The sequence below is a fragment of the Delphinapterus leucas genome, chromosome 18, assembly GCF_059928025.1.
Source record: "Delphinapterus leucas isolate spDelLeu-1000000601 "Yukka" chromosome 18, BTC_Dleu_Yukka2, whole genome shotgun sequence".
NCBI classification, from domain to species: domain Eukaryota; kingdom Metazoa; phylum Chordata; class Mammalia; order Artiodactyla; family Monodontidae; genus Delphinapterus; species Delphinapterus leucas.
The window spans coordinates 1,193,600-1,208,625 of NC_143146.1; the positions used below are offsets into that span (position 1 = coordinate 1,193,600).

General features: G+C 52.3%; 1 protein-coding gene and 1 long non-coding RNA gene across 3 annotated transcripts in view; both read right to left on the bottom strand.

Annotated features, from left to right (window-relative positions):
* Positions 1-15,026, bottom strand: part of CUL4A (cullin 4A) — a 45,811-nt gene that overhangs the window by 21,227 nt on the left and 9,558 nt on the right. Inside the window, exons 3-10 of one of the 2 annotated variants that reach the window (XM_089899330.1) lie at positions 13,544-13,648; positions 11,684-11,752; positions 10,451-10,524; positions 8,269-8,431; positions 7,858-7,947; positions 6,834-6,916; positions 4,808-4,875; positions 2,529-2,647 (exon numbers count right to left, since the gene is read on the bottom strand). In XM_089899330.1, the coding sequence (XP_089755456.1) occupies positions 2,529-2,647; positions 4,808-4,875; positions 6,834-6,916; positions 7,858-7,947; positions 8,269-8,431; positions 10,451-10,524; positions 11,684-11,752; positions 13,544-13,648 (771 nt within the window). Of the gene's footprint in view, positions 1-2,528; positions 2,648-4,807; positions 4,876-6,833; positions 6,917-7,857; positions 7,948-8,268; positions 8,432-10,450; positions 10,525-11,683; positions 11,753-13,461; positions 13,649-15,026 lie in introns of those variants that run through there. The other variant, XM_089899331.1, reaches the window with a different exon arrangement.
* Positions 1,253-2,514, bottom strand: LOC149746811 (uncharacterized). The gene is made up of 2 exons (XR_016388628.1): positions 2,386-2,514; positions 1,253-2,252 (listed from the first exon to the last, which is right to left on the bottom strand). It is a non-coding gene; the product is annotated as an uncharacterized LOC149746811 (long non-coding RNA).

The window sequence follows — 15,026 nt, forward strand, 5'->3', positions numbered from 1 at the left end:
ACACGTCTTCACAGGAAACACACACAGTTGCACGTCAAAGGTGCCCATGGAGGCTGATCACTGGTGAAAAGGTACAAATGACATGGCATAAAGACCTTCTGGAGAGGGACAGGGCATGACCAGCAGGGGCAGGAGGGACTCACTCTTCCCTCTGTACCCTTTCACACTGACAGGATTTTAAAATAATGTACATAAGACCACAACACATGAGGGTCAGCTTTATTTTGTGAGGAAACACTGTGCTGTCACAGCGTAACTGCTTATCATTAGTGGACCCTCGGAACCGTGTTCACACACTGACTTTTCCTGCCGAGAATGGACACTGCAAAGGTGAACTCCTGTGTTCAGCACCTGTTCCTGTTCTCTCAGGACTACTGGTCGGCAAAACCCTAAATCTCCACTGGCCTTTCTTAACATAAAGCTCCAGTGCTGACCCAGCGTGAGTCGCTCATGCCTTTCAGCTCAATGCAACCGCACAAAATCCTGGGGGCATGTGTGCGTGCATGCGTGTGTCCAAGCTGGCCACATGCAGACCAACATGCGACTTCAGGCCTGATTATTTCCTTTATCTTTTTCCTCAGCTGAATTTTCCCTGTGACGGTCACAGATTCACGTGCAGCAGAAACAGTGGGGCGATGTCCTCGCACGCTAAGCCTCGTCTCCCCGACAGTGCCCTGTGGGAAGCTACTGAGCAGCGCCCCAGCCAGGACACTGGCCTTGACACAGCCCACCCGTCCCACCCCGACGGGTCGCGGTGTTCGCCTGTAGCTCCCTGTGTGTGCGTCGCCTGGGCAGGCATCACCTGTGTGTCATCTACACCCATGGCCAAGAGGACAAGCCGTCAGCACCACAAGGATCTCTCCTGTTGCCTTTTGATAACCATACACACACGCACATGCATGCATACACACGCAGAAACCTGCAAGCACACGCCTACATAATAAATCCTGGATTTCTAGGAAACAAAGTAGCATACACACCCACCTGACATACCAAAATACGTGAGAGTTCCCACTGAGCAAAGGCATGAGATCACGTTTATACAGTAGATTCACAAAAACAACTTTTGAAAATCTCGATTGTAGAACTCAGCTAGTATCGGGTTGGCCAAAAGGTTCGTTCAGTTTCTTCTGCAAGATGGCTCTAGTAGCGCTTAGTTGTCTTTAACTTCATTCAAAACAATTTTGTTAGACTGTATTGTGACAGCTGTCACATCAGCGTGCATTTAAAAAAAGACATCAAAATTGGTGAATCTTTGTGTAGCCATTTTAATACTGAAGATGGAAGAAAAAACAACATTCTCGGCATATTATGCTTTATTATTTCAAGAAAGGTAAAAACGCAACTGAAGCACAAAAAAAGATTTGTGCAGTATATGGAGAAGGTGCTGTGACTGATAGAACGTGTCAAAAGTGGTTTGCGAAGTTCTGTGCTGGAGATTTCTCGCTGGACGATGCTCCAGTGGAGTAGACCAGTTCAAGTTGATAGCGATCAAATCGAGACATTCATTGAGAACAATCAATGTTATACCACGGGGCAGAGAGCCAAGATACTCAAAATCTCCAAATCAAGCACTGAACATCATTCGCACCAGCTTGGTTATGTTAATCGCTTTGATGTTTGGGTTCCACGTAAGTAAAGCGAAGAAAACCTACTTGATGGTATTTCCGCAGATAATTCTCTACTTAAACGTTCCGTTTTTAAAACAAATTGTGATGGGCGATGCAAAGTGGATACTGTACAGTAATGAGTGGATACTGTACAGTAAAGAGATCGTGGGGCAAGTGAAATGGACCACCACCAACCACGCCAAAGGCCAGTCTTCATCCAAAAAAGGTGATGCTGTGTGTGGGGTGGGATTGGAAGGGAGTCCTCTATTATGAGCTCCTTCCGGAAAGCCAAACGATTAACTGCAACAAGTACTGCTCCCAATGAGACCAACTGAAAGCAGCACTCGATGAAAAGCGTCCAGAATTAGTCAACAGGAAACAACACATAATCTTCCATCAGGATAACGCAAGACCGTATGTTTCTATGATGACCAGGCAAAAACTGTTACAGCTTGGCTGGGAAGTTCTGATTCATCCACCGTATCACCAGACATTGCACCTTCAGATTTCCATTTATTTCAGTCTTTACAAAATTCTCTTAATGAAAAAAAATGCAATTCCCTGGAAGACAGTGAAAGGCTCCTGAACAGTTCTCCGCTGAAAAAGGTAAAAAGTTTTGGGACGACGGAATTATGAAGTTGCCTGAAAAATGGCAGAAGGTAGTGGAACAAAACAGTGAATAAGTTGTTCAATAAAGTTCTTGGTGAAAATGAAAAATGTGTCTTTTATTTCTACTTGAAAACCAAAGGAACTTTTTGGCCAACCCAATACTTACGCTGACGACAAACGGCCAAATGGCAGCTTTTAGAACGTGTTTACACCCGGACGGGATTCATCCCTCGAAGTCCCGTGCACGGGTGGCCTGGAGGGAGGTGTGTGACGGTGGCCCCGCGCAGAGCCCGCCCGACGGCCACGCACCTTGATATACTCGCTCCAGTGCTGCAGCAGCGCCTGCTGGCCGCCCCGCACGCGGCTGAACAGCTGGTACATCTGAGTGAGGTCAGGCACTCTGTTCTCATCCAACAGGTGGTCCAGCCCTGAGATCACACGGCAATGTTAGCTCGGCACGGCGGGCGGGATGGCGGAACGAGCAAAAGCTAGGCTGGGCCGGGGCTCGTGGCACACAGGGCCCCCGCGGACGCGGAAACCCAGGGGTCGGCTGGTTCCTAGGCGGGCAAGGCCCCGTGACGCAGCCCAGCAGGCGAGTCTGGTCCCCTGAGCACCACGCTGGGAGCTGTAGTCCCCACTCCTTCCCCGCACGGAGGCCCCTTATTTGGCCACTGCAGCAAAGGTCGGAAGAACGCTCACACCAACGCTCTGACCTGGGAGCTTTATGACCCCAAATCACTTCTGATTCAGTCCATCAGCCAGAAAGTATATCTGCCTAAGACAAGCTATCAAATCTAATGTTTTAGTTGACTTATTTTATTCACCTGTATAATAAATTGTGGAAGGAAAACATGTATTGTTTATCAGATACTTGGAGGTGCTTGACAGCATTTTTTTAGGTCTTTACTATTTCAGGTTTTAACAAAGATTTACAAAGATTTTCTAAAACCACCACAGCCAGAAGAGCTTCGTGAAGGACGCTCTAACCACCTGCTTTCTGGTAACTGTGGGGAGGCAGTGAGGTTAGAGCGGAGAAGCTGTAAGCCAGTCACGTGACTGCAGCCTCAGCTTCTGCTGTGAATCAGGCACCGTCCACACGTCAAAGACACACAAACACGTAGGCTGTGCCGACGGACCCTGAGCAAGGCTCTAAACGTCTGTATTTCTCTCAATTACGATTTGATCTACTGATGCAGATAACTTATTCTACAACTGATCTACTGAAATGTTGAATGATGACTTAAAAATTCAAAAATTATAGCTTTTAATTTTTAAAATGCCTTTAATAAAATTTAGACTATACTCTTACATATATATAATTTACCATTTTCTTGAAACACACTGAAATGATTCATCCAAATTTCTACTACTTGAAGTTCCCTTTTCTTCTAAAAATGACTCCTTTTTGGACCGCCCTGGTGGTCCAGTGGTTAAGACCCTGTGCTTCCACTGCAGGGGACGAGGGTTCGATCCCTGGTCGGAGAACTAAGATCCCTCATGCCGTACGGCGTGGCGCCCCCGCCCCCCCCAAAAGTGACTCCTTTTTAATAAACACCTAGTATGAAATCGGAGGACACTTGTTTCAGGTGGACAGTAAATTGAGGCTCCATCCACGTGGAAACGTACCAGTGTGTGGGCTCCAGTGTGATGTGAGCAGGAGACACCAGATTCGCACCCTGGCCCTTGGCTTTCAGGCCGTGATCTGAGGCACTAGTGTCTCGATCAGTTTTCCTGTAAACTGGGGCTGTTCTAGGACCAGAAGGCATTTACATGAAGTACAGCAGATGCTCACGAACACTAATTCTCTCCTTTTGGCTTCATTCTGGTTTCACTTGGAAGCCCCACGTTTAGTGTCTCATTAGAGATAATATTACCATCTGGCAAAGCAGACCCCAACCAGACGCATTTGGGGGCTATTGGGCCTTCCCAAAATTAGACTTTAAGGTTTCCAATAGCTTGAAACAGATCCCGTGGCTCCAAACACAACACTGAATGATATAAAAAGCAACACCATGTACTAAAGTGTGCAAGGCTAGACTGTGCTCGTTACAGTGAGGGTGGAGTGAAAACGGCACATCACCTCTAACAGCACGGTGCCAAAACCGCACCGTCGGCCGCGTGCCGAGCTGGCCTGGTCCGCCTCTGTCCTGGGGCCATGGCGCCAGCAGCTCGTCTGCCGCAGAGCCGCACGCAGGGCAGGGATGCAGCCCGCGGGCGCCCCCGGCCCGTCGGACCGCGCGCGTCCACACCTGCGGGTCAGTGCCCAGGAGGGACGTCCCTGTACAGGAAGGGGCCTGTGAGCACAGCCCAGGCCGTCTGCCGGCCAGAGGGCCTCTCGCAACCAACCTCTCAGCCTGGATAGGACTTCACGTGATTTTAGCTTAAACCGTGGTTCTTACGTGTGCCTTTCACTATTGCGTGTAATCAATTTTCCCCTCAAGGGCTAATGTCCATCATTTTTCCGATGATTTTAGTGCCCGTCTTCTCACAACAACAAGTGTCCTCGCGTGCTTACAATGCTCCGCTAACTCTCTTAGCAAATCAGGGACGAGCAATCAGTGCAGAGACACAGAGCTGGGAAAACCTACCTTTCTGCAGAATCGCTGTTAAATGTTCTCCTAACAGCTGCTTCTCCACACAGGCAATCAGTGGTTTCCTGGGAAGTAAACAGAGGCGTGTCAGGAAGGAAGTACAGGGGAGAGCCTGTCGGCTGTGGAGGACGGGGACCCCTGTCCACGCAGCTGAGCCCAAGTCAGCACACGCCCAGCCATCGCCGACGCCGACACAGACTCAGGTCACCAGGGCCCCGGGAGAGGCGGACAGCAGCGGAAGGGAGGCACCCTCGCCCACCGCACCTGGGGACGACCCGGGCGGGCTGCCCGCGACCCTGCCCCGCCCGGGTCCCACAGACGGCCTCCTGCACCCACAGCTGCCCCTCTGCCCTCACTTCTTCCTGCCTGTCTTCCCCCAGGACCACTCTTCAAAATCTGACTTCTCAGAGCGGCCGCGAGAATGTCAGGCAGGACACATAGCTGCCACTCCTCACCCATCACCCCGCTCGCTCAGCTCTTCTTTTAGGAGATCAGAGCCCTCACTTCGCTCCCAGGTGTATTGACCTCGGCCTTCATTTTGAGGAATTTTTCACCGCACCACCTCAGGTGAACTTCAGGGCGACCCCAGAGGGAGGCGCGGCAGGCACTCGGGCTCCGGGCATGGAGGGCCCAGACACCCGCAGCGCCCGTCCCGAGGGTAGCGGCGTGCACGGGCGAGGCGGGAAGGGGCGCCCGGAGCGCAGCCCATAGGCTGCTGCGGCTCCTTACCTGCGCCACCTCCCTCCTGCTTCTCTGACAACCGTTTCTCACTCTGTGACCTTTGAATCGCCCGACACCACAGGAGCCACCTCGGGCAGCGCCCCTCGAAACCCTAACCCGAGGGGGGCCACCCTCTGCTCTGCTTAACTCTCAGACACTCCTAAGCGAGACTGGGGAGGGGGCAGTTATAACACAGCATCTACACACCGGAGGCCGGGGAGGAGGGGCCGAGGGGCCCGGCACCACCGGGCGCTGCACACAGTCTCCTCTACCCCCCCACCCCCTCCCACCCCCGTGGACCCCGCTTCGGCCCGACGGCACCGCACCTCCAGTGCCAGGTGTCTGACAGCAGCCTCACCTCTGCTTCATGACCCTCTATTTTCCATGTTCTCAAGCTGTCGCATCCTGTCCCTTTCTTTCATCCTGCCTGGCCCCTCCCCCCACCCCGGGAGTCACCACGTTCTGCACGTTTTAGCACTTTCCCTCTTAAAAACATCTCTCTTTTCTGTCTCTCACGTTTCTGCTCTAATCTTCCTCACTTGAATAAACATTATGTGCCTGACGCAGACACTCACAAAACCTGCCCTTGTACTTTTCCCTAGCCACACACTGACCTCAGGTTTAGAGGAAAAAAAAACTGGATGCAAAGAGAAGGGACAAGTTACTTCCCTGGTGGTCCAGTGGTTAAAAATCCGCCTTCCAACACAGGAGGCGCGGGTTCGATCCCTGGTCGGGGAACTAAGATCCCATGCGCCGCAGGGCAACTAAGCCCGTGGGCCACAACTACTGAGCCCGGGCACCATAACTACAGAGCCCACGTGCTCTGGAGCCCGTGCACCGCAACTAGAGAGAAGCCCGCATGCTGCGACAAAAGATCCTGCATACCACAACTAAGACCCGAAGCAACCAAAGATAAATATAATAAGTAAACATTAAAAGAAAAAATAATGTGACTGAGTACTATAAGGAAAAATTACAGCTATATCAGATGTGCAACAAAACTTTACAACCGAAATTGCCTATACTCGACGATACCTCATTAACATAAACTTCTATAAATTTATTATACATTTATAACATAAATTATAAACTGTCTATAAAAAGATACCAAGTATCTCAGCCTGAATCACTCCCTTTGGACGATAACTCACCACAGGCCACAAGTCAGTGTGACTTACAAGTGCTGAGTAATCACAGACAACAAGCAAACTGTCCCAGGAGCTGAATACGTTCGGGTTCAGAGAGCAGCGAGTGAGTTACAAGACGCTGCGGGTCACGGAGCTGAGCGCGGGGTGGTACTCACTGTGTGCTGTGGTCTAGATACGTGATCACGCGGTCACCCTCCTCCCCCAGGCGCTTACTCACATGGTTCAGGTACTCCGGAACCTTCCAAACACAACATTTAAACACATCAGCAACAAAAACCTTCATGTTACCCAAGAAGCTGAAATACTGTTTTCCTTATTTAAGAAAAAAAAGCAGACTGTACATTCAGGCCCAAACATTAACGGAGTACCAGGAGCAGGGGTGCTGAGGAGGGGGAGGGAGATACACGGCAGGAGGCTTCCCTCAGCCCCATCCTGGAGACTGAAGGTAACGTCTGGAATGGGGGCAGGCAGCACGGCACCCCCCAGCCCACGCTTGGCGGGGTCGGCAAACGTCAAGCAACAGGCTGTTCCTCTGAGGCCCCAATGAGAGTGGCTGCAGGAGATCTCAAAACACACTCTCTCTGAGTTTCCAGGGGTGAAGGGTCACCTGCCTACACAGCAAAGGCCCCATGACAGGGGTTGCTGAGGCTCTGACCCGGGGGCGGCAGCCAGGCCGGTCTCCGACTCCCCCTCCTGTGACGGTCCCGAGGGGCTTCCTGCTGAGCTGGGCTCTGATACCCGAGAAACCAGCTATCAAGTTTTTGGGTTCTTATTACTACTAAACACATGGTTTTTTCCAGTGGCTTTTTGGGTAATCTTTTCAATGCCTCACAGAGATGAAAATTTTTAACATGTCAGGTTTCTCTTTCATATTTAAGAATTATCTTTTAAACTCTTGTTTCAGCTTGAGCTCCTTTATGTATTTTAGAAGCTATTTCACTAGCTTTTTTTTGCTGGGGGTGGGGGGCAATAGAAGGGTTTCTAAATTAGGAGAAAAAAATTAAGCCCTTAATAAACTCACAAAGAAGCTCATCACTGGAATTTAAACTAGATTGTAACTTTCAGAAGATTTTCAGTGAGATGTTTGCCAGCGTGAAGAGACAAACATTTAGAAATCACACTTAGATGCACATCTATGAAAATGAAATAAGGCAATTCAGAAACATTTCGTTGCCTCACCTCTCTTTCTTGCATTAACCTTTGGCCTTCTGCAGCATATAAACAATTAGTTTCTTCCAAAAACTTCAGTTCAAATGAATCTTTATACACCTAAAAAATGAGCAGGGTTAACGTCCAATAACAGCGAAGAAGCCCAGCTCTCAGCCTGAAGTGCTGGTGCAGCCCACGTCGAGGGCGCACGGCTGCCGTGACCTGTGCCCGGGACAAGCTGCCTGGGCCCACCCAGCCGCCCTGCTCTGCCCAGGGTGCTCCCAGGCCCCGGCCGCCTCCGGGTGAGTGCCAGCCGAGTCATTCCCCTCCCATACTTGCACCAATACCCTAACGGTGTCAGTTCCGACACCGACGTCGTGGCCACCTCGTCGCCCGGGTGCAGCGCCGCCCTCGCGGGCTGTGAGGACGCGCGGGGCCCACCTGGAGGTCGGACAGCATGCCCAGCAGGCCCCGCAGCAGGCTGCGGTCCACAGCCTCCCCGCTCCGCTCCCGCTTGATCAGCAGCAGGATGCCGTCGATGGTCTTTGTCTGAACCATTTTATCACTAATAATATGGTTTCTGAATAGTTCTAATCCCATATCCCTGTACAAACAGAGAAGACAAGACTGTTTTAGTTTCACTTCTTAGAAGTTCTGGGTGAAGCTCCAGCTACACTATGAATATCACCCCCAAGCTACTGACTTGCTAACTCTCTGGTCTGGGTGTCAAGAACTCTTTTTAAAAAATTTTCCTTCTTGATTGTCTGGTATTCCTTCTGTTTCTTCCCTCATCAATGCTGCCTGTTTCCTGCATGGGTCAGCGGGCTTCCGCCGTCCTGCCCGGGAGCCCTGGGACCCTCCGCCTGCCCTGCCCCCAATCTCCAGCTGCTCCTCCTGTGTGGCCCTGGCCACAGGACGACGGAACTGAGGGTGCAAACCAGAGTCCATCGCACTCCCCCAGCCCGCTCTCTCCCGATTCAGCACGCTGTGCCCTCTTGCCACCTCTAAGCCCCGTCCTGTAAAGTCGCTTCCTTTTCTAGCTTCCTGGCCGTCCGTTCACTCTGACCCAGGGTGGTGCGATTTCTCCTTCTACCACCGGGAAATCGCTTGTCTTTGTTTACCGTAACCCACGCGTGGGGTGGCTGGGGCCCTCTCTCCTCTCCGTGATCCCACATCCCCTCTGCTCCTCTGTCCTAAGGGCTTCAGCACCTCCTGACTGACTCCATCCTTAGAGCAGCTCCATGAGGGATGACCGTCCTCCAGATGGAGAAACTGAGGCAGAGATTACAAGGAGCTTGCTGTGCCCAGCTTGTCAGGCTCCAGAGTCTAAACGTAGTTTATAACGTAACCCTGCTGTCTAACCTGGAGGCACTGCCCAGAGCGTGAAGCCTACCAGCCCCCGTCCACTGCAGCAGGCAGGGAGGAAAGTGTGCTCGTGCAGGACGGCAGGGATCGCTGTGACGGTGCGTGAGAAACTTGGGTGTGCAGTGGAGCCCCGGCCTGAGCTTTGCGGAGTCCGTGGGAGCGGCCCACTAGCTGAGACGGGAGGAGGTGGGGAGAGGAAGGCTGCTGTGCCCAGGCGCGCCGGGGGAGGAGGAAGCCGCGGGCACGTCCTGGTGGCTTTGCTGGAGCCTGAGCTGAGAGTGCGGCTTCAGAAGAAGGTCCTGCGGCGGCAGCCGCGCTGCCTCAGTTTCTCCATCTGGAGGACGGTCATCCCTCATGGAGCTGCTGAAGCCCTGAGGGCAGAGCCCCGCACAGAGGAGGAGCGCTGTGACTTCCTGCCATCATCAGCTTTTCCAAACTGATTGTCTCTGAGTAACGACGATCTGGCCTGCAGAGGACCGTGGGTGTCTAGTAGGAGGCGTGCAGGAGTCGGGGCTGAGAGGACAGAGGAGCAGAGGAGACGTGGGATCACGTGGGAGAGAGGGCCCCAGCCGCCCCACGCATGGGTTACGGTACACAAAGACAAGCGATTTCCCGGTGGTAGAAGGAGAAATCGCACTGCCCTGGGTCAGAGTGAACGGATGGCCAGGAAGCTAGAAAAGGAAGCGACTTTACAGGACGGGGCTTAGAGGTGGCGAGACGGCACAGCATGCTGAATCGGAGGGAATGTCCACGTGGGCACAGGCCAGGAGGACCGAGGGCGAGACCACAGACAGGCCCTGTCACCAAGGCTGAGCTGCTCGGGGACGACGCTGTAAGTCGGGGACCAGGGACCCAGGGCAACGTGGGCACAGGGTTCCCGACTCACACTGCCCCGAGCAGATCGAAGCCAACGCCCTGTGCCCGGCCCATCAGCAGAGTACCGGGAGGCGCCATTAGAGACTGACCGGCTCCCCAGCCTTTCCCAGAGCAGAGGTGGAAGAGGTGACAGAAACGGACTTCACAAGGCACTTCCATGCCCACAGGAGAACGTGCTGGACTGGCGGCTGCCGGCTCGGCGGCTGCCCCTCATGGTGACAGACACTTCCGGGCCGAGAGCCACTGAGGGGCAGGCCTGTGTGCCAGCGACCCTGGCCAACACAGAGGGCCACAGACGGTCGGGCACGGGTCATCAAATCAACCATCGGAGACACAGGTCGGCCGCAGCCTCAGCCACAGACCAGGACCGGGGGACACTCACCAGATGGAAGGAAGCATGGAATTCTGAAGCACGTAAGTACGATCCAGAAACAGGAAGATACTTCTGATCATGATCTGGAGGGCAAGAGGAGGACCTGACTTATTTACGTACCTTACCAAAAAAACATCCAACCCTGGCTGTCTCAAATCTAACATGATTGCTTCTCAATGAAAAGATGTTTTTATCTTCAAGACCCTCATGATTGATTTTTCCCTCAATTTACATGTTCCCCTTGGTGTTTGCTTTTCATCTCTTTTATCCAGAAAATCTGACTGGAGGGATTCTACAGCACTTCGCCTCAAAGATGCCTTTGAAATTCAGTCATTTCCTGACTGACGTGGTGAAACCTCCTTAGACTGGGAGATGCTCTAAGCTGAATTCTTCCAGCATTCCGGCTCGTTACACTGGCATGAGGCTCTCAGCCACGTGTGTGTACTCGACTTGACTTTGCAGGCTCACGTGGTGGGCGGTGGCCCCGGGGCTCTCGTAGGGAGCGCCGCAGACTGTGTCGTGGAGGTTTGCTTACACACGTAGAGAGAACCCTCCCGACACATTCACCTGTTTCTACCGTCCCCCGGTGCCTGGCCCAAGAGAGACTCATTCGTTGTCGCCTACTCACCTCAGTCAGGAAACCAAAGAATTCAACCTAGTTAGGGAAGCTATTGATACTATCTCTTCTCTCACTTACATAATTTTCAGCCAGGTCACCCTGAAAACTCATATATATAAAATCAAATTAGAGTCAATATATCCACTAAATCTAAGCCTGGTTGTCTAGTTACAGTAAACTCCTGGGATACAGGCTTGATTCTCAGGCATAAACTGAGATCAAGGAAAACTTCAGAGACCCACGGGGAATCACAGGCACGAGTCACCTGTGCGGTCGGCCCGAAGGCCAAGCTCACAGCCAGCCCCACCCCAGAAGAGCAGGCCGTCCCCACTCTTCTCCAGCCACTGTCCAGCTCGGTCGGAGCTGGATGGCAGCACCTGACCTGAACAAAACTCCCCATCCCAGCTCCCAACCGGGCCCTGCCTTCCTTGGGGGTTGAGGGAAGATGGATGGGGCCACGCTTTGGTTAAAAAGAAAACAAACAACACAGCTGGATGCAAAGGGGGCACAGACTCCCAGCTACTCAGATCTGCCTTCCGTCCAGCTGAGCCAGAGGCTGGAGGAAAAGACCCAAGAGGGCGTGTGCACTGAGGCCCACTCAGGGAGCATGTTAGCAGGCTTACCATTTGTCTGCAGTGATCCTGCCAGCATGTGTTAATCTTCTTTAAAAATAAAACACTATCTAGCGAGTCTGTGCAGACCTGCTAAGGAAAACTTCAGAAACACCGGCCAATTTACTTGTTGCAATGTTTACCCCTTACTTTCCGCTCTCCTCACCTCCGAGTCGGGCATGTTGCTTAGTGATCAGAATACCGAAAGGGCAGAAGCTCAGAAGCCACACAGGTGGTTTCCAGCCTCCGTGTCTCCCTGCCTACCTGTGATGAACCTGCCTGCACTCCCCTGCCTCCATCTCTTCCTGCCCCTCCCCGTTTCCCTTTCACCCCACTGCCCGTTGAGGCTTCGTGGGATGGGGGGTGGACCAAAGGCCCCGCCCCAAAGGGCAGCTCTGGAGATGCTGTCCCAGAGGCGAGGAAGCCAGCCACTATGAACAGCACCGGGGGACGGGCAGACGGAGGACAACGGCTGAGGGCCAATGGTCACTTCTGGTCGCACAGAGATGTACGTCACGTCTCATCCGTGCACCATGTGCACGACCTGACTTTCGGGACGCTGTTTACAGCAAAAGACACCTGGTGCGGGATCCTAGGGAAAACCTCGCCAAGCACCCGGGCACTGCGTGCACAGGTTAATCGAAGCCCCACGGTCACAACGTCTACACTGCCTACGGCCCACACAGCACCCTCACACCCAGCCGCACGGCGCACCGTTACTCCCTTTGGACGGGTGCGCAGGCAGCTGGCGGAGGCAAGGACCCGGCCTCCCGGGCCTCAGCCCTGCTCCAGCCTGTCTCAGCTCCACGGCACCAGACATGGGGGCACCCCTCAGTGCGGCCCCTTGGCCGAGGTGCAGCAGGCGCGCGGCTCGGCACGGCTGCAAGGTTCCATGCAACATTCCGAGCACAGAGAGAGGTGGCAACTCACAGCAGCCCGTTTCTGACGTGTGAAATCGGAAGGCGCTGGGGGCCCACTGACCACAGCCACAGGGGTCCCAACCAAGCGCCTCACTCATTTTCTCGAGGGTCCGCTCCTAACTCAGAAACAGAGCGAGTCACAGCAAAGACCAAATAGTTGAAGGGTTAACAAGTAATTCTGGAAGAACCGTTACAACTGCTCACAACTACAATGGCCCATGGTATCAGACCTTCTGCGAACAGTCTGAAAAAGTCTGCGTCATAAGCATACGTAGGCAGGTGCCACGTCGGCAGCGGCCCGGCAGCTCCGGTGCCCAGTGCTGAGCCGAGGCGCTCATCACGTGGCGGCGCCCTGACCAGTCTCCGTGGCCAGCGGGGGCCAGCAAGGCTGCACAGGGTCAAGCCCACACCAGCCAACCTGAGGCGCTGGGAGGCCTGGGGGCTGTGGCCAGGTGCGGCCCTACCCGGGGCAAGGCTTCGTCGGGACCAAAGGTCCGGCGTGATCTGGGCTGGCGAGGCCCAGAGCCGAGAGCCCCTGAGCCCAGCGCGAGCCGACCTGCAGAGCGCGGGCCAACAGGCCGGGGTTGGTTCACGCGGCCAACTCTGTGGGAATTGGTTATAATCACAGAAAACTAACACAGATCTTTAAAAAACAAGAATAAAGAACCGCAGCACTCCAACCTTAAGGTGTTTTTCAGACTCTTCCTAAACGCTTCCAAATGCACTAGAGAAACGGACACTGACTTCAATCAGATCAGCCAAGTAATTTAAACAGTGAAAACTCCAGCAAAAACATCTGCTACGCTGGGTTATATGACACAAGCGTAAGGATTTGTCTCTATAAAGCTTCTGCTTTAATATTAAGGATACTCATTAGTTCTTTATCCTATTAATGTTCAGTTTCAAAAGATTTAGGTAATAAATAGGAACTTCACAAGCCAAAAAAAGGATATTCTCTAAACTGAAGGATTTGTGCTTGGACGTGGCCTTCACAGACCTGGCGCAGCTGCTGGTAGAGCACTGGGGAAACTTTGTGAGAACAAAGATTTTCAACAGCCTGAAAACAAAAGGGATAAATGAGTTATTCACTGTGAAAGACAAATTTGTTCTTTAAAAGCAACCTATCTGTAAAAACAGCTCGAATCGTAACACAAAGCCATGCCCACACTTACGTAATCCACAAATAAGTTATCATGGTCAAGGGCAATTATCGCTGCAACACCGGAATCCAGTAGAAGTTTGGCAAAAATGGTCCCTAACAACAGTGAACCTGGAGCGCAGATGGGACGGTGCCGCGCTGGCAGCCCCAGGACACCCAGGCCCCAGGTGGGCCCGCCCCAGGCTGGGCTGCTCACGATGCTCGCAAGCTTCCCTCTTCAACAGCCCCTCAAGCTGGCTGCACACCATCCCCCGAGGACTCAAAAGCAGCTTGAGCCCCCGGGCCTGTGTCTGGATGACTCCTTAGTCTGAGGTGGAGCCACGGGAAGGTGTGTGAGTTGACCCTGACGATCGCCAACGTGAAACCAGAGCCGGAAATCCCTGCTCCAGACCCTGGTGGCCACCCTCCAGAGGGGGGAGAACGACAGGATTCCAGTTCCTTTCACGCTCATGAGTTTGATGATTCTGTCCCAAATAAGCTGAAGGAGCACGGGCCAAATCTGCCTCAAATTAATGAAGAAACAAGGTTTGAGGCAGAAGTATTTTTCATTAGCTGTTTTGATCCACATCAAAGGAATAATGCTTGTATATTCGTACCAGTTCTAATAAAATCGTCTTTCAAATCTCATGTACAAAATCAGCATCTGATTCAATCCAAATACAAAATGTTATAAACAAGAATGTAGTTTTTCTACTGCCTACTTTACAATACATGGGGGACACACAGAACAGAGACACTTTGGAATCTTAACTCAAATACTATATTCCCGAGGGGAAAAAAGGGTAACTTAAATTTTTATGGATGTTAAGAAAAGAATTATGTAAAGAAATATATAATACACAAAACACATGCATATTTATAAAGGTCAAAAAGAGGGCTTCCCTGGTGGCGCACTGGTTGAGAGTCCACCTGCCGATGCAGGGGACGCGGGTTCGTGCCCTGGTCTGGGAAGATCCCACATGCCGCAGAGCGGCTGGGCCCGTGAGCCATGGCCGCTGAGCCTGCGCGTCTGGAGCCTGTGCTCCGCAACGGGAGAGGCCACAACAGTGAGAGGCCCGCGTAACGCAAAAAAAACCCCGAAAAGGTCAAAGAGAATATGGACTAATGACAATAATTAAAAGAATAAAAATATCTTTCCCTTACATTCTGCCTTACTTAGAACAAGGGATTCCCAACCACATTTTGTTTTTACATCCTTCAATTCCTTTCCCCAAAGCTTCATGTTTTCATAATTCAGTCCAAGATCCACTGTCTCTTTCTCTCTTAAAAAAAACAA